This window comes from Aquila chrysaetos, chromosome 13 (assembly GCF_900496995.4).
Source record: "Aquila chrysaetos chrysaetos chromosome 13, bAquChr1.4, whole genome shotgun sequence".
NCBI classification, from domain to species: domain Eukaryota; kingdom Metazoa; phylum Chordata; class Aves; order Accipitriformes; family Accipitridae; genus Aquila; species Aquila chrysaetos.
The window spans coordinates 31,552,843-31,572,220 of NC_044016.1; the positions used below are offsets into that span (position 1 = coordinate 31,552,843).

At 39.9% G+C, this 19,378-nt stretch overlaps 1 protein-coding gene and 1 long non-coding RNA gene across 3 annotated transcripts in view; one reads left to right on the forward strand and one right to left on the reverse strand.

The window, feature by feature from the left end:
- The window catches only part of PCNX2 (pecanex 2), a 157,968-nt gene that overhangs the window by 129,521 nt on the left and 9,069 nt on the right, over positions 1–19,378 (forward strand). For both annotated transcript variants that reach the window (XM_030036214.2, XM_030036215.2), the window contains 6 exons: positions 2,103–2,356; positions 6,629–6,862; positions 9,031–9,134; positions 16,312–16,456; positions 17,661–17,891; positions 18,238–18,512. In XM_030036214.2, the coding sequence (XP_029892074.1) occupies positions 2,103–2,356; positions 6,629–6,862; positions 9,031–9,134; positions 16,312–16,456; positions 17,661–17,891; positions 18,238–18,512 (1,243 nt within the window). The remainder of the gene's footprint in view (positions 1–2,102; positions 2,357–6,628; positions 6,863–9,030; positions 9,135–16,311; positions 16,457–17,660; positions 17,892–18,237; positions 18,513–19,378) is intronic.
- On the reverse strand, positions 11,288–18,343 carry LOC115350516. Its single transcript, XR_003926474.1, has 2 exons — positions 18,232–18,343; positions 11,288–12,203 (listed from the first exon to the last, which is right to left on the reverse strand). It is a non-coding gene; the product is annotated as an uncharacterized LOC115350516 (long non-coding RNA).

Consider the following 19,378-nt stretch of genomic DNA (forward strand, 5'->3'; position numbering starts at 1 on the left):
AACTTTCAAAAATCAACATAGCAGTAGTAGTAACAGCACCAGCATTGAGTAGTTATTTTACTCTTTTCAAGCCATGTATAAAAGAATATGCCTTTCCCTACTTCAGTTTGAGTACAATGTCTTTTGACATGACTTCAGAAAAGCATCCACTGACCCAGAGCAGTTGCTGCTGAGTTGCTGTTGAGCAATAAGTGTTAATTCATGTAGAAATCTGTGAAATACAAAGCAGAAGCAGACCAGTTCATGCCCAGTCCAACTGGAAATGTCAGCTTGATAGGTCATGTTTTGGACTTTGCAGCAGTGTTGAAAGGAAAGATATTTATATTTGGGTGACTTGAAGGCATTTAATAATTTGTCATATTGTATATGCCTGAAGTCTAAGGAAGAATACATACCAGTGTGTGAACAACACTGGGTACACAGTGTAAGTTTTCACTCATAGAAAACTGAACAGAGAATACTGGAATATACTGGATCTCCCCCCCCCCCCCCCCATCTCTACAATCCTGTTTTTTCTCACACGTTTCCTTCAGAACTTTCTATTCTTTTTTTTCTTGTGTGTTTTTGCTTGCTGGATGTATTTTAGAAAGTGTCCAGGCAGAAAAGAGAAGGTGATAACCAATACTTCAACATATTTTGTTATATTTTGGAAGGCTTTTCTTAGTGCAGAGAAAGGAATATTCTGGGTGCTACTTCTATGGGTACAAACGCAAGTCCACAGCTTCTTGACCAGACAGTTGTGATGGGACCGGGATAGACAGTCGAGGGTACAGCGACTGTCATGACACTCCACAGAAAGGCCTTTGGGATGCTGCCTTGCTCCAGGCTCTCTTTCGGGCTGCTGGCAAACTGCAGGGGATTGGAGCTGACACTGTAGTCTTTCCTGGTCCAACGTTCAGGTGACGAACATGGCCAAATTCTTCTCCCTTTTACAGTGACACAATGGAACAGGTCTGTTGGTCCTGGCTGGGGGTGGGGGGCGGTCATAGCTGTTGAACTGCAGGACAGTGTCTAGCACCTTCCTCTCCTGTTGAGACCGTTTGGAAGCTGACGGAGCCAGCTCCCTCGTGGGGTGATACTGAACCTTTGGTGGAAAGCCCATGCTTTCCATGTTACACCATAGGTGTAACTTGCATCATAGGAGATGGCCTTGAAAGATGGTTTATGTACAAATTCAGTGGAGAGTAAGCTCTGCAACAGCCCACAGAGAGTAAATTTTAAAAAGATCCATACATCAAGAACTCATGTATTTTGAGAACAGTGGGGGGAGCACTTGGGCGTCCACCTCGGTTTTGATTTGCAGTGCCCTACATGGTGTTGAAACCACATTCATAGATTTTAAATCCCGAAAGGCTCAGCTTGACCATCTAGTGTGCCCAACACAGGCCAGAAATGCAGTCTGCAGAGCAGATATATTATTGTTTCTGCATCTGCCTCATGACTTCTTTATGAGTTAACATCTCTTTTTCAGAAAGATTTACTCTATTTTGATCTAAAGCCTGTGTAATAGGCTAATTAGAAAGCTGTTCTGTCCTCATGATATAGTGCTACTAGTGCTATTCATTAGAGATGTTTGATCCAGAGTAGCATTTACTCCGGTGGGGGAGAGAACAACCCGGTGGATGTTATTTTTGGAACTTGCTTTCCAAGATAGTTTGGTAAACCCAGATTTTACAAGTGCTCCAACACACTGTAAAATCTTTGTTTGCATCCTGTATGTTATTTGAAGAAGCAGACTGAGACTTGGATCAATTTGCTTAATGTGCCTGATGGAGCGAGACTCTTTATTGTTGCTTCCTGGTGAGTTTTTATTAAGGCAGAAGCTGTAGTCTGTAGTTTAGCTCAGCTCAGAACCGAACGCCTAGAACATTAGATCAGGCCCTTTTGGCTTTTATAGGTGATAGTAAATAAATAATGTACAGCTCTTTATTTGCTACTGCGTGTGGATCAATTGGCACATCTAATTTGTTGCCATAGCTCTTCCTATCAGATTTTTGCTAAGTGCCTAGAGCCTTCAATCATACTTTTTCAGCTTGGAAGAAGTCCTTTGTTTCCTCCTGCCCCAATAACTGGCAGCATACTCTCTTTTTCTCACTGCCAAGGGACATATTGCCAGCAGAGAGAAGTGGAAGCTATTACAGAAGGAGATGAAGACAATGAAGGCTGCTGCTGTTGTAAGCCTGGGCACTTGCCTCACTTGTTATCATGTAATGCAGCCTTTAACCTGCGATGGCTGACATGGGAAATAACACGAACCCAGTACATCCTGGAAGGATATAGCATCATTGATAACAACGCTGCAACAATGCTGCAAGTGTTCGATCTGCGGAGAATACTTATCAGATACTATATAAAGGTAAACTCTTTGGTAAAGCGTACTTCCTCGGCAGGTTTGTCAAATAGAAAGAATACTGGCAGTCTATAGAAGAAAGAGCATTTGAAGTTTTTGACTTTATATTTATTCATTTGCACTGCTGGCAGTCAGACTGACTTGATCTTAGGTAGGGATAATTAATTCATATCTCCCTTTGCTACATTTGATTCTGACCACTTATACCTACAGTTAGTACAGAAAATCACAGGCACACTTAAGCGGAAATTAAGAAGGTGAGTTAACATCCTGTAGCGATAAAGTCAGAGGAAGCATTCTTACAAGGCAAAACTTCACTGGCAGTTTGTTATTTCTTCTTGACTTGGCCTTTCCACTGTTTTTTTTCTGGCAAAAAAAAAAAATATCAACAAGCATAAAGTTCTTGGGAAATCTCTGATGAGCTGTTTCTCAAATGTACTTTTTTAGTAGAGCAAACACCCTTCTTACCTGCTGTTTTACATATATACCACAATACATTTGAAGTTGTTTTATTCCATTGATTAAACAGCAATTCATTTACATCACTTCTATATTTGCACTGTTATTAAGATCACAATGACCACACAGATATTAATTTGTCAAAATAATTGAACCTTATAGTCTAGCAAGTCGTCTTCATCCTCTGCCAAATAGTTTCCAGTCCAGCAAATGAAGAAATTGCTGAGTTTTCTTGTCTTCTACTGAAACAACAAGAGCCAAATGCTGCCTCCTGTGCCACTGGTACTGCCGTGAAGCCAGTTACTAAAGCTCCCAACCATCCCTGACATCTCCTCCCTGCTTACATCTCTGCAATTGTAAAAATCCTGTCAACCTTAGAGAGAGACCTGTTGTAAATAAATTAATCACTTTTTTTTTTTGCAAGTGAGCCGATGCAGTAAAAACAAGATCATTGCCTCACAAAGCTGCTTTGATCATGCAGTCGATTACTTTGTAAAATGCAGACTGGGATTTCATAAATAATTTTACAGGCAGTAGAGCCTGGTAACCAACCTGCTTTGTTTAATTAACTAATTAGAAACAAAACTGCAGGTGAGCATGTTTTTTTCATTTTAGAAGTGGGTTTTGTGGCTATAAATTAAATTGTTTTTAAGCAATGTGTCTAAACTGAAAAAAATCCCCTTCTTTAAACTGAAGTGAATACGTTGGTACAATTGCTTTGCTTTGCTTTAAAAGGTAACCTGAATCACCTGAACATAAACTGATGCAAGCTGATATATGACTCAGCTTTTGATGACGAACGAGACTGAAAAAAAAATCCCAGTCTAAGCTGCAATCAAATCAGCAGCTTATTAGTTTAAAGCAGTGAAGAATTGTGCTTTACAAACTCTTTTAGTGCCTTTAAGTCACCTAATATGTAGAGGACTGGTGGAAAGGATGAGGTTTATCCCATGGGAAGTAAAACTTAACTTAAAGGTAGTTCGGTGCTTCTAGTTCTGAACACACCTGAGAAGCAGCTGACATAGGTAAGATTGCTTAGACAAACTTTTGTCCCGTATGACACAGGGGTGGTTAATTGATCCTGTTTTGAGTAAAAGGGAGGTGGGTTAAATGATCCCCACACTACTGAGGTATGCTGTGGCTCCATCTCTGCTGTATGCAGATTTTGGTATGTCCACCACCTATGGCTTTGAAGGTGTGAAAATTGAATCTCTTCTGGCTTTATTTAGTTGAGCTGGTACTATAACACTGCATTGACAGATCCTCGTTCTCAGAAAGGTGTCAGTCCTTTGATCTACTTCTCTTCTTAGGGAACGATGAAGAGAAGATAGTAATAACCTGTTGGCAGCTTGGATATTAGCCTGGGCTGGGGCTCCCTTCAGCAAAGGGAGAGCGCGCTCAGGAGAGCCCTTCTTTAGAATGACACTTCCCAAAAGAAAGCTAGATGGAGATTTTCTTCTCCTATTCTTCAAGTTATTAGTTTCTTCCATAAACAGGAGCTTTGATAAGATTCGGTAAAATCCTTCGTACAGCCTCGGAAGGTGAGAAGATTATATTATGTATCAGATCAGTTTTCATCCTGTTTACTTAGTACTTACCTCCAGATAAACAATATCAGAAACAGAGGTGAGAATTCATTCTTTCCCCAGCTCTTTCATATGGGGGAATCTTGAGCTGTAAAGACCCTGTGCAATTTCACTGTGAACATTTTAAAGCCCTGACACTTTCTTTTTAACTGCATAGGAAACTAATTGTAAGAACTTCTCTAGTTAATGCAGTATTCAGGTCACATAAATCACAAACAGAAAACACTTAGGCTGGAGTTTCAGCAGCAACTGCACTTCTTTTGCACTGAGCATTTGGAGTGCTTCTAGTTTATTCTTTGTAGCTTACAATATTGTAAATATTTACCATATTATTTCTGAATTGCCATACAGCTGAGGAAGTACTTGTGCACAAAACGTATCTAGGAAGAGCTACTAAGAGCAGAATTTAATTAGGTGGCAGAATTTTTTGCTATTTCTGTGTCTGATTGCGACCCTGATTTTTTTTTTTTCGCAGCTGAATCTGCTTCTTTATAAACACAGGTGAGAATATAAAAAAAGCAAACTCTATTTTGAAGATCAGCAAAGATAACGTATGCTTTGTTTCAGTTCTCCTATCCTTCAAGAATACTTACCATATTGGTCTTTTAAACAATGAGTTGCACTGAGTGTCTTATTCCTAATGTATTTATTTCATTTGCAGTTTCATTGACGGCCTAGAAAGGCCCGTATTTCTTCTTATAAAAAAATTTTTATTCTCCACAACTAAAGTGGGTCAGCTCCTGTAGCCCTTCTGCATATATTTTGAAATAATTTCCTGCCCAACTACTGTGATATTTTTCCCTTGTGCCTCCTCCATCTCTTCTCAGTATGTTCTTATTTAAACGTCTTTTAGTATTCAAGAAGTCTGCATTTGCTGAGTGCTGTGTTTTCAGCTCCTATTGTTTCTGCATGAATCTTTTTAAAAGAATGTGTTGTTCTCCACATGCTGAGAAAGTAAGGGTCCTTCCTCAGTCTGTATCTGCCTGACTTGTCTTTTTCCTCTGGAGCTTAATTGTCCTCTTGCTTGTGTATTTATGTACCATTTGAAAGATAAACTATGGAGGGCATCTGGGATTTTTAAAAGGGCTGGTAGTGCTTCTGCCTTTTTAATCCATCATATTTTCATTTTATACATTTATTTGCCTAATAATATTTCCATTGCGTGAGTAAAGTAGAACTACATCATCTTCAGTCACGTTCACTTGCCCCTTGTTTGCTTTGGAATCCAATTCTAAATTAATATCTTTTATTAAAACAAAAATTATAATAATAAAACGTTATAATGGGACTTTCCAGCTGATGCCACTTTTCTTTGCGGCACTGGAACGTCTCCTTAAGTTTTACATTCTTTTGAAAATCAGCTTTAAATTTGGCTCAGATTTTTTTTTTAAATTATTATTTTATTTTATTTTATTTTATTTATTATTATTTTCATGGCTCCAGACACAGCACTTAGAAGAACTTAAACGTAGAAACTCAGGCATGGATGTGAGATACGAGTGTTGCTGCTTTCTAATGTTTCTTCATTTGGTAAAAGAAAGCAGCTGAATGTTGCTCCTCCTTCAGTGCTTTAAAAGCAAACTCAGTTACATCAGTTATCAGCTTCTTAATCTGACATATAACAAAAAATGCATTATTCTTTACTGGCCTCATTGACAAATAACAAAAATAGTGATGCTACTAAATGCAGAAAGAAAACAGCAATTAAAACAGGGGTTTTCAGACCTGTGTTGTACACAGCTGTCAAATCTCACCTTTGTGGTTCAATTGTGGTGGAACTGTTTTTGTTACAGAATTAGGAAAGCTTCGTCCCCAGAAAACAGGAATTCCATGGAGGAAAAAGAGTCCTGTGTTGAGCATGTGACCATCTACTACTGTTTTTTCAAAATACGCCTAAACTTTTATCAGTGTCACCTTCTTGCTGATAGACTCTAGAACCGCACAAATATTCAGTAATTAACACGTCTGAATGCTGGAACCCTGTATGCTTATCATAGTCTGTTGTTTGTATTAATTTTCCTGTAACGCAGAAGGATATTAAAAATCTGACTTCTTTTTCTGTTGTCTGCTATTTAGATATCAGTTATTATCATCTTTCTAACTTGAACAGTTTTGTGAAGCAATTATGCCAAGCAGTAAAAAATAGGAAAAATAGGTACCATTATAGGTAGTTAATGTGGTCCTATTTGATTTATTCTCTAGAGTGACTAACATTTGCACATTCTGTCAACAGAGTATAATATACTTTACAGCAAGTTCTCCCAAAATCCTGGACTGGATAAAAGACGAATCCATCCAAAAGATACTGCAGCCTTATGCAAAGTGGCATTATATTGAACGTGACCTTGCAATGTTTAACATTAACATAGATGAAGATTATGTTCCCTGTCTCCAAGGAATAACAAGAGCTAGTTTCTGCAGTGTTTATCTGGACTGGATTCAGTTCTGTGCTAGAAAAAGGGTAGAGGTAAGCTTGCATTGTTTTTTTTAGTAGTAGTAGCTTTCATTCTTGGGATAGGAGTTAAATGATGCATGGGTAGTCTTTTGCTCGCTCAGGATTAATACAATAAAATTGATTTCATTTAAGCTGTCAGATTTAACATAAAATATATGTTTTGTGGAATGGAAAAACATATTTTGGAGACTACTCTTGTGCAAAAACTAGAGTTTTAAGGAGCGTTGGTCTTTGAATACAGAACCAATTCCTTATTGTGCACACTTCCAACACAATTAATTTCATCAGCTCTAGAAAGCGTGGATATAACAAGAGCTCGCAGAAGTACTGCTAGAGCAGGCTCCATTCAGGGAATGTTACCAGAGCATTACTGTTCCTTCAGTGTTGCCAGTGTTTGGGTACATTTGCCAAACGTTTGTGATGTTTGTGTATCCTTTCCAAAAATTTGCCTATATTTGGGTACAGACTTCAAATGGTAGGGAAGTGCATAACAAACTCGCTGCTAGTATAGGTCCCCTCTGAGAGCTCATAATTCAAATGTGAACCATGCCACAAAATCGTGTGAAATTACCTCACAGCTCTAAAAGGTCAAGGGCAGGTTTACAGCTACACATTCACATGCTTTGAGCCACTAAGATTACTGATGGTCAGCAATCATTTATCGGAAATGCACTACTGTATTTCCGTAGAATACTCAAAATACCCCAGAGGGAGAATACAGTTTCGAACAAGCATATTCCCTTGATTTAATTTTCTGATTATTGCTGATAATGGCAAAAAATGAGAAGTGTATCTTTCCTGGCCACCGTGCGCTATTATTTGTGCATTTTTCATTCAGGATCACTGAGTGCACATCCCATTTGCTACCACTGACCTTAGCTGGTGTAACATTGCTGAATTTTAATGTTTCTTCTCTGCTTCAGTTCCTTCTCATGTCTCTAACCCTGAATACCATTCCACCAGTTCCTCTGCATATCATCATATTGATACTGCTTTCATTGAATTGTCTGAGCCTTCCCCACCATCTCCTCCTACTAGGAATATTTAATCTCTTTTCTCTCCCATCTCCATGTCTCAGCTCCCAAGTTCTGACACACAAAGAATTGTATGGTACAGGGAAACCCGCTGTTAAATGATGCTTTTTCACTTGTTATGTGGCTGAGACTTTCAAGTAGAATACATTTAGGGATGCCCAACAGACTTGAAACTTAGCAGTTGGACTTAAAAGGGCAAATGAATGCCTGCACTAGAGTGCACACACACACATATATTTATATATTTTTTACATCTTTTTCTTTTACCCCTGTTTTTGTAATTCACTGACTATATAGAGGAAAAGTTCATGTAGGAGATGAGATGTAAAAAAAGCTTCACTGTACACATTAGCCCTGAGAACCAATGTATTTTATAGAAGAAGCTACATTCTTTATTGTAATTGGCTTCAGTTTTAGAGTCAAAGCAAGCTATAAGAAATCACTTATTGCATGGACATGAGTAATAGTCTGTATCCTCTTAAAGATTCACATTCTTGAGGGGTTGTTTCAATTTTTTCCTCCTGCTTGATAGCAAAGTTTTCTTTGCAAAAATTTCAGTAAAGAAACTCTCCTGAGCTGGTAAGTGTAAATGAAATGTTTTGACTGCTTGTTAAAATGTGAGGTCAGTGTCATCAATGGTATACAATTTAGATATATATTGTTATTTACTAAAAGTATGTTCCTCCAAACTTTTCCAAATAGATTGTTCTTCTGAAATCTGTGGCGGGGTTTCACAGGCACTGTGTCCCAAGAAAAGGGGTTTGGCTGCCTCCAGTTGCGGTGTCTCTCAGCAATAAGGAATCTGCTCTGTCTTAGAATGTCAGATCGGGGCTAGGGGGGGGACCAACCAACCCACAAAAAAAAAACCCCTACAATCCCCCCCCAACAAAGCTCCCCTCCCTTGGGATCTCGCCACCCAAGGTTGAAATGTTCTGTTTCTAGCCAACGGGCAAAATAAGCTTGCGTTTTGCAGAAAGCCTCTGATGGCAATGATCTTCCTTCTTGTTCTGTTTAATTGCAAGGAATGTTTTTGTGTGTAGGTCCAGGTATATGCAAATTTTATGAATGTTACCATTTATAGTATTGCAGTGCTTTTAAAGATGGTATTTGCATTTCGAATAACACGCTATTCTTAAAACTTTGTAGCACCTGGACAGCGATGAGGATTCTCCTCTAGTGACGCTTTCCTTTGCCTTGTGTATACTGGGCCGAAGAGCTTTGGGAACTGCAGCTCACAATATGGCCATCAGGTAGTTTTTAGGAATCCTTTTTCCTCATCTTAAAGCAAAGACCTGTTTGTCTTTTTTCACTTAGTGTGGAATCTCAACAGAAGATTAGATCAAGGTAAAGTCTCTTTCCTCCATAGCGTAATTTGTTTTCTGCCATTTCTGGACATCTTTTACTTTGGTAGTTAGCTAAATAACTAATACCAGTCTTTATTTCATAGGGCAAAGCAGTATTTTGCATTGAAAGAATGGGTACCGGTGGTTATTGCTTGTGTTCACTCATGCCTGGCCTGGCTACTGGAATGATGGCTTCCTCCAGAAGAGGAAGAAACTGCCAAGTCATCTGACATCTAGTTAGCTAGATCATAATAAATCCATAAGGGTCCTGTATTCCTCAGGGCTGTATTCCCGTTCATTGTGCCACTTCATTCTGGCGACTGAGGAAGGGAGAACCTTGCATCTCTTGAGACCACAGCTTTGTCTGTTCTCTGTCTACCTTACTCATTCATTCATTCATTCAAAACACTTCTTCCTAGAAAGTCTGGTTAATTAAAATATGCTTGGTTAAGATTGTTTCTGAATACACTCTTCTCCTTACATTTTCATTAGGGATTCTTCCATTTTCACTAGGAGTTTTGAGTTGTTTGGGTTTTATAAAGTACCATGTACACTGTTCTATAGATCAGGCATTTTATTAATGAAATAATCTTTATTAAAATAAAGTCTAACTTCTTACCTAATTTTAGATTTTTATTAGACATATTTGAACTCCCCATGTTCGCAGGAGTTTAGTACCAGTAGACAAGTTGAGTAAATAGAGTATCTAAGTGACCTTGCTGTATTGGCACAAAACTGTGAGCAAAGCTAGCTAGCCCTCTATCAACGTGCTCCTTAGAGAGGATTTGTCTTACTAACAAGCAAACAAAGACAGCATGTGTGATTTTGAATGCATTTTGTATTATAAGATAAAACAGTCCTTTTAAATATTCATTCTAGCTTTGTTATCTGTTGAGATGTTTGTAACATTTGGTTTTATGTCTTTCCTTTTCAGTCAGGCATGCAGAATGTTTGTGGCCCACATGGCTTATTTCTTGATGTGCTGCTTCTTTCTGCTTTCTAAAGTGGCTTTCGTCATCTCTTTTCTTCTAGTCTTTGCACATTCCCTTCCTGTAGTAGTTTTCTTCTGGGTTGAGTTTCCTCTCCATTTTTATGCACTCAAATCAGTGTGATGTTTAGTAAGTCACTGGTATTTCTAAAATTGCCCTATTTTTTTGATGATCCAAATTTTAGAGTTTGGGGATGTGGTAGAAAAGTTGATGTGCATTTATGAATTTTTTTGAGAAAAGATTAAAGTGATTTTGATCTGGGCCTGCAATAGATATGTCACAGCAATATTAGAAATGCATCTAAAAATATCACAAAAGCTTCTTAAAACTGTCATCATGTTGCATGTACTTTCCACTGGATCTTAAAATCTTCATTACAATGTTTTGGCACTAGGACAGATACAATAATAATGTCACCTATTCATATTGGCTTACATGGTTAGTCGCTAATGCAAAGAGAGAATATTATCGGAGACTTCCTAAAGCTTAACATGGAAAGTATGAATGTTGAGGATAATTATTTGCAAAGTCTTCTGTGAAGATTTTAATAATAATTGCAGGAGTCAGCTATACCATGTCTTTTTGAAATCTGGAAAATTACCAATGAACCAAATTAGTTCCTCTCTTTTGGTGAGTGGGCACTCCATACTTAAAAATACTTTTCCTGAGGAGAAAAGGTCTGTAGAAAGGCAAAAAATGTGGTAGTCATATGCAGTGCACAGCTCTATCCCTGTTTTTCTGAATCTATTCTATATAATCCTGTATCTTTAATTAAAGTCCTGGTTTTCTTTTTATTAAGCAAGTGCTCCAGGGCAGTATTGAATCATTGTATTTTTAAAATGTATTTTGTGACATAAAAGGGATTAAGTGGAAGCTTCTGTCAGTATCTTTTTCAGTGCTACTTCACAAAAGCTTTCCCTAGAAAAGTTTCACTGTGGAAAAACTGTGTCACTTACCCTCCTGGTTAAATTACCTTTAATACATTTCAACTGTCAGAAAGATTTTGGGGGAAAAAAAGGAGTCCGAGTAGCAGAATTCAAGTTATACATTGCTACAGCTACAAAACATGACTTTAACTTGTGAAATACATTTATTCTTGTCTTAAGGAATTTATATATTTATTTTAATTGACAAAAACAATTTAGTAGAAATTATTAACTAACAAGCAAGGTAACTATCCCCTGACATCAAGACCTTTATCAACAAAAATCCCCCAAATACATTCACTTCAGCACAAAGGGCAGTTCTTACTGTACTTACAGTGTTTACTGCTTCACGCAGATTTTCACAACTTACGTATACACAAAGAAGCAGTAAGTCAGCGAGTCTCCACTAGGAATACAATTACACAGCATGCTGGGGGGAAGGAGACTTCATCCAACGCGTGCAGCGCTGCTGAGGCCAGAAGGAGATGTTCCTGAGGATTAGCTTTAGGCGCCGAAGGCAGGTCTCCCTCCCCTCTCTCTGTGTTTGATGGAGGTACAGCAGCTCGTATGGAGCTTGATTTAGAGCGTTATTGCTGGTCCTCGCCCCCAGTTCTGCATTCACTTAGATGGGGGAGAAGTACTTAAGGTCCTCAGAAGCTGGAGGAATCGTTCCTTAGGTGATGCTTCACAGTCCTTTCCCTTGAAAAGGTGTCATATTTTGGGGACATTTTGGAGCCTACTTAGAGGCACTTAGAAATTACCTTGAACTTCATATCAGGACTTGCTATTAATTCTGGCTGTGAAGCATCTTGTGTACAACATTCCTAGAAGTTTCGTGATCAGTTTGCAATGTAATGGCCAGATAGGCATTGTAGTCTTCTCCTCCTCACGCTTATTTCTATGAATAGTTTCATATATGTCCAGCGTGAGCAAACTAGCCCAGAACCTGTGCTCTGTGGTCCATGTTTTGTTCTCTGGGGTCACTGTGCAGGTAGTAGGAAACTTCTTCCGGACTAAGTCTAGCCCTTGCTGTGTCGTGAGGGGTGACAGTCATCCAGCTGCTGCACAGAAACAGTAATACAAAGGTGATGTTACACTGAGCTGTGCACTACAGAACTGAGATTCAAGTTTACATTGTGTATGTAAACTATCAATTTGCACTCATGTACACATGATTTTGTCTAATCTATTAATCAGTGAATGTCACTGTGTAAACCAAGATTTTAAATGCTCTTATATAATGTATGTAAATAATTATTCAGTGTACCTGTTCATGTAAATGTCAGTAGAAACCCAACATTAACACTAGATTACACAATAAATGCATTCATTAAGAAGGCAGAACATTGCTATGCAAATCAAATGCTCTTTTAAACTGTCATTAGGAGGCATCCTGCACAAAATGCAATTTAAGGAACGACGTGACATTACCATTCATTTATTCAAATGAGTGATATGTTTAGGTGTGCATTTGTAAAAAATTACTTAACAATCCTATTCAGCCACTAGACCTACTAATAAGTAAATGTTTAGTATACGTTTCAAATTTGGAGAAATATAAAAATCCCTTAATAAAGCATCTCTCATCAGATACTTCCAACACTACCAAGCCTGGATGCTCGGGTCCCCTCAGCTCCCTCTGGGTGGTATCCCTCAGTGTGGACAGAGGGTCACTCCAAGGAATGGCTCTGCCTGGACGTGGCACCACAATGCTGCAGGTGATGCTGCATTGCTAGTGGGAGTTCAAGCAGACAGTGCAGCTTTATGTCTGCCAGAGCTGAGCAGAGCAGAAGCAGGGGAGAAAAGTTTGACTCTTAGCTCACCACCACTGTCATCTAAAATGTCAAATGTAGAAGGGTTGCCATTGAAAATACTTCATTCAGGTGAGCTACGACATTCAGGTCATTACCAGCTCACAGGCATGCATGTTTCTTTACTGCTTAAATAAATCTACAGTTAGCATTGGGAAAGGTCTATAAACTGCAGACAGAGGATGGGTTTTGGTGTGCAAAATACACACAGAGACATTCACCAGCTCACAAGTCTTCATCCATACTGTTTTGAGGCTTGCATCAAATGCTTTTAGTTTCAGCTGTTGGAGCAACGTAAGGAGTGCAGTAGGAGGGAGTATTTGCTTTGGCTCCATTGCCCTCCCTCTGGTATTTGTGGTGCTACTTAATCCCCTCCTTTCTGCACATTCGACGGGCCGACGGTTCCCACACACCTACTAGTCTTGTTCTAAAATAGTTCACAGTTGTGACAGCAGCTTTTCGGGTTCTTAGCTCAGGGGGTTAGAAATGTTGCCAGAAATAGTAGTTATGTCTCTTCCTGATTAACGTTGTTTCTTTGGCATGTGAATTTACCTTAACTAGTTTTTAAAATATTTTGAACAAGCCTGTAACTACAGCAGATTACCAACTGAGGTATGCTAAAACTGGGCCAAAAAAGCAGCAACAACCTTGAGTCAGGCCTGAGATCAAAGCTGTTGGCTTTACAGCTTCCTTATAATCTCATTAGAGTCTTCAGCAGAGAGCATAACAATGGGAAGAATAACAACAGCTGTAGCTTATGTGGATTAAGGGCTGCATGTTACAGACGTAATGGCTCGAGATAGTGTCACATTATAGGCAGAATGTACCCAAAAGCCTCATTACGATTGGCAGGAGAATAAAAGATGTCCATGGTTTTGTGAATACAGCAATCTCCTCCAGACCTCTCTGGTGGAAAATACGATATATAAAATAATTGACTCTCAGCCTCTCACAACTACTGCCACTACTGCTGTGTTCCTTGTAGCAGTCATATTTGTTCTTAAAAATGCTGGTTAGAGAACTTATTATGCAGAGGGATGAGAAATGGATGAGTCTTCCCTAACTAAGCACAGTGAGAGCTGTACGTGCTTCCCTCCGCTCCCTCTGCTGATGCTCAGCTGCAGTTTGCATAGCTGTCCTGGTCCTGGCCTTGCTTTCAGCAGATGCTGCTGTTCACAGCAGCCTGTTTAGCATGTGCTGATGCCTCTAAGACACTTTGATGTGAATGCAAACTCTGTCTGCGCTGGTGTTCAGATTTGGCTCTGAGAGCCTCTAATGATGTAAAAAACAGGTCGGTCTCCTGCCTACTCCTCCCTTCATCCCAGCCAACTTTTCAGAGCAAATTCAGGGGGTGTTACGTGGGGAAAAACTACACTACAGATCATTCAGTGCGTAGTTCAGGGTAGATTCTTCAGTTTCATCCTGGGAAGAATATTTAGATATAGAGGTAGTTTTTCCAGGCAAGGATTCAGCTGTGTATGCTGGATGTTGTCTAGTGGGTGGGCAAGTGAAAGGACCCTTCTGATTTCTAGCCTTTTCAAAGGAGACGATAGTCACATATTTCACCACACTGGCTGCACCCACCATTTTTCCCCTAACTGGTTTATTCTAGGGCTTTCCGAGCTGTTAAGCAGGATTTGGGTATATTATCATTTTCTAAACTGTGGAGATGATTGATTGAAAGTCAGTGGAGAGCAGGACCCATTCCTTGAAGACACATAACTCCCATTGAAATCAGTGCTTGAAAGTTTTGAAGATCTGAGTGTAAGTGCCTGTCTCATGTAGGCATGTTTTAATACGTAACTTAGTAGTAATAAATGCAAATCAGTTAAGAATTCACAAGAGCTTCCCCGTACTCTTCATGTTCCCAGCAGTGACAGCAGCCCTGCCTTCCGGACTGGCCTGGGTCCCACCGATTAGTTGATTTGTATTACACGATGCTTTCGTGGAGAAAATCGGTATCCAGCTATTTTTCTGGTAACAACATATGTATCTTTCCATTTTAATTTCTAAATCATGCTACCCACCAAGGGCAAAATTAGAATGTGTCTGAGCTGAAGATAGGCCAAGCAGTCTCCCAGTCGCTCTTCTCCCTCTCTGAGAAGAGAAAAAATTTAAAAGTTTTTTTTCCTTTCCTAAAATAATTAAGAAAGCTCAATTATGTGGAAAGATTGTGCGTTCTCTGGAGAAAGTCTGGGCAGTAACGAAAACCACCAACATCTTAATGCAGTTTCTCCTCAGAGCCTTTACAATCTGAACAAATCAGCTGTTGGAAGAGTGAGTAAAATCTTGGCAGGTAGATGAAACCATGTCCTGTGGGTTTGCAAGAGATGCCTGTTTTTAACAGATGGTTGCGTTTTCCTCAATTTTGAGATCACTTCTTCAGAGCAGCATTGGGACGGCAGTCCTGCTATATAAGCATTATACAAGTGTCTGTGGTGTCGTCGTGGGAAGCTCGTGATTTGGGGTGAAGATTGGAGCTGAAGGCTGGTTGTTTCCCTTCACAAAGCCCTTGTGCAACCATTTTCTAACAACTACTCAATTTTGTACCTTTTACCTTTTGCTTAAATCTCAGGTCCAGGCAAACCATCATCCAAGGTCAGGCAGAACTGGTTACATCTAGTTTCTTATATTAGAAAAAAGAAGCCCAGTGCATATTTGCTTTAGGGCTCATTGTTTCCGTATGAAATGCCTGTCATTTGATTCATGCTCTCACCCGGTTTACTGAACAGTTCCTGAAACTTAGTATTCTTCTTAGTACATCTGGTTTAATGTTCACGTCTGGGTTTGAGTTTCATGACAAAAGTCTCAGATTTGCTGAAAATATTTTTTACAGCTGTTTTTTTGTTGTTGTTGGTTTTTTTTTTGTTTTGGGGGGTTTTTTTGTTTTTTGGGTTTTTTTTTAATTTTTACCTTGTAAGGAGAACTGCTAAGAGTAACAGGGCCAATCAATAAACTTTCAAATGAGGGGGCAGCTTCTGCTGCCTGCACAGGGATTGCAGAGCAGCCGGCACTCTTTGACCCGGTCTCTTTGGCACAGCCGCAGAGCAGCAGCACCCTGAGGCACCCCGTGACCCAGCCACCCATCCTTAGGACATCCTTTGTTCCAGGTGCCACACTTGTTTCGTGGCCAGTTGTTTACAGTGCAAGCAGAAGGAAAACCACTTACCCTGAGGAATGGTTTCTCATTAGAAATAGGCGATGTGACCCTGCTTTATACCCACCGCGGAGCTCGCCCCGCGCCGGAGGGGCACCGGTCACTGCGCAGCTCAGCGCGTGGCCGGCAGCTGGCGGGGGTCCATCCGGCTCGGTGAGACAGGAATGACTTCTGGGAGTGACTGCTGCCTTTCTCTTGCAGCTTGGACTCTTTTCTTTATGGGCTCCATGCACTGTTCAAAGGAGACTTTCGGATAGCAGCAAAAGATGAGTGGGTCTTTGCAGACATGGATCTATTGCACAAGGTTGTTGCCCCAGCAATCCGAATGTCTCTGAAGCTACACCAGGTACAGTCTCTTTTAAATTTTTAACTTTTACTACCGCATCTGTTTTCTTAGGGAAACACAGGAAGCCTTAGAAACTGTCCAAAGGAAAAAAAAAAAGAGGGAAATGGAGTACTTCTTGCCTTATTCTGAGAAACTTCCTTAACCAAAATGGAAAAGCTTGGCCTTTATTTATTTTGCATTCACTTGATCTCCTTTTCTGTACCCCCTAGCTGCCCATTTGAAACCATTCATATTGCAGAGCTTGACCCTGCATTTTTCACCAAAACAAAACTGACGGTCATGTCGTGTTTTTTATGCGTGGATACTATAAAGAAGGTTCCTAGACTGAAAAGAAATACCTTGATTAGACTAATTTCATTGCTGATTTATCAATCCTTTTGTGAACGGCAATACACATGTAACGCTTCCATATGTTAAAAGACACAGCTGAGAGGAGAGTGGTTTGAAGGGTTCGTGTCACGGCTGTTTGTTTGATTATGTCAGGCTGTTTCTGACCCCGTTCTGTTTTCAGTTGTAAAAATCTGGCACACCTCCATTGAACTTGCTCCAATTTCTTCAGGTCAACCCCTGTATAGCTTGGAGTTGATTTCATTCTTGCTCTGGCACGTTATGATTTAGTATTATATGCTTTTATCATGCATGATATTTATAATTGCTCTGAATGTAACTGAAGTGGAACTGCTGTGAATTAATATCTGAGAATTTGACACAGTAATTTTATGAATGTTATCACTGGCCATGCTGCTGCGTGACAGCTAAAGTAGTAACGCAATATTGCGATATCTGCTGATGGATTCCCAGTCTGTGCTTTTGTTGGTGGTTTTTCGTGAATAAAAATAAGGATTTCCACAAGAACTGTGGAATGCCCCAGGTGATTCTGATCTCCCTCCAGCTTACCCAAAAGCCCTGCCTCCCGTGGTTTCCCACTTTATAAAAAGAAAGTGGATAAGCTGGCATTCTTCGAGTGTCTGTCCAGTGGAGACATGAGATCAGAACAGGTTACTAGAAAACAAAAATCGTACCTTTCTATATTACTGTTAAATTAATTTCTCTACTTCCCCAAAGACACGCTGTATCAAACAGCAAGTCACTTGGCGGGGTCAGCGGGCAACTGTTCAAAAAACAGGATTTTGTTTATTGTTCATAGTGTTTGTGTTTTCACAAATATACCTGATCTTTTCAATACTTTTTCGTGTACTACCAGGACCAGTTCACCTGCCCAGATGAGTATGAGGACCCAGCAGTTTTGTATGAAGCAATCCAATCCTTTGAAGAAAAGGTTGTGATTTGTCATGAAGGGGACCCAGCCTGGCGCAGCGCTGTACTCTCCAACAGAGAGGAGCTGCTAACCCTGAGACACGTGGTAGATGAAGGAGCAGATGAATATAAAGTTATCATGCTCCACAAAAGCTACTTGAGCTTCAAGGTTATCAAGGTACATAAACCATCTTTCTAATATTGCAGTAATTTAGGGCTGTGGTAACTAATATTATTTCTGAGTAATCTGGCCAAAAGGAGAGGCTGATTGTAGTTATCGAGTAGGGATTGGAGTCTAAAAGAGCTCTCTTCAGTTGACTTCCATTTTGCACCTGTATGTTTGTGTATCTGAAAAAACATTGCAGGCTTTGCCAGGGAGTAGCTGCAAAAGTTCATAAAACCTGTTGGTGCAAAGACATGAGGTGTTTGCACACACAGCTACTGCTGTTCTACCTGGATCACGTAGTTCTGCATCTTCAGTAGCAAACATTTTCACGATCCACATGTTTTCAACCTACCTGCAGGTCAACAAGGAGTGCGTCAGAGGGCTTTGGGCTGGGCAGCAGCAGGAACTGATTTTCTTACGCAATCGTAACCCAGAGAGAGGCAGCATCCAGAACAATAAACAGGTCTTGCGGAACTTAATTAATTCTTCATGTGATCAGCCACTGGGATATCCAATGTACGTTTCCCCTTTAACCACCTCGTACCTTGGGACACACAGCCAACTGAGGAACATTTGGGGGGGACCTGTCAGTTTGGACAACATTAAAAAGTGGTTCAGATCCAAATGGTTAAGGTAGGTGTTAATTTTTGGCTATGCAGATAGAGACTGTGCAGTCTTGGTTCTACTGTATTTCCTGTTAAAAGAGAGTAATTCCATACTGTTACCTATGAGTAAAAAATTAATTGCAACTGACTCAGAATATAACAGAATAGCCCTACAGATATAGCAGAAACCAAATTCATTAACTCATTCATGGCTTTTAAGCAAAGCTTTCTACATGTTCAACAACATTCTTTATCAAATCACTTAGCACTACAGACATGTTCCTTATTCCAGGGAATTTTACTGTTTATGCCCTGTAAATAAGGGTGTCTTCTGTAACTCAGTGACATGTCATAACATGAGTAAATGTGTTGGTGGGTTATGCTCCAAAGCTTTGGCAGTATAGGTGATCATCCCCAAGTCATTGTTCTCGACCAAAACACATCTAAAAATGTACTCCACAAAAACTGCCCGACTTCCCCTAGGTATGCACGATCAGTATCTGACACATTCCATCTCTCATTCCTACATGCACTTTTCATACAGCAGTAACTCACTCTTGCCTCATTCCCTCCACCTGCCCTATCGCCACTGTGGCTGAGGAGAGGCAGGAGACTATGGAGAGACTATGGGAGCCAGCTTGCATGCCAAGACCTATGCTAAAATGATTAAATCTAGTGGCTTAATATGCTCGTTTCCCACCATGCAGCTCATTCCCACTGAGCTTCCTCCAGCCTATTCCTCTTCTTTGCTACTTGATTACCTCATACAAAAGTTGATCTTCAGAGACCACTGTAACATTCAATAAAGAGTCCTAAGGTCTTGCAGGGCTCCAAAGCCACTTAACACAGACAAGGAAAGATTTAGTTTGTGTCGTATATGATTTTGTTCCAAGT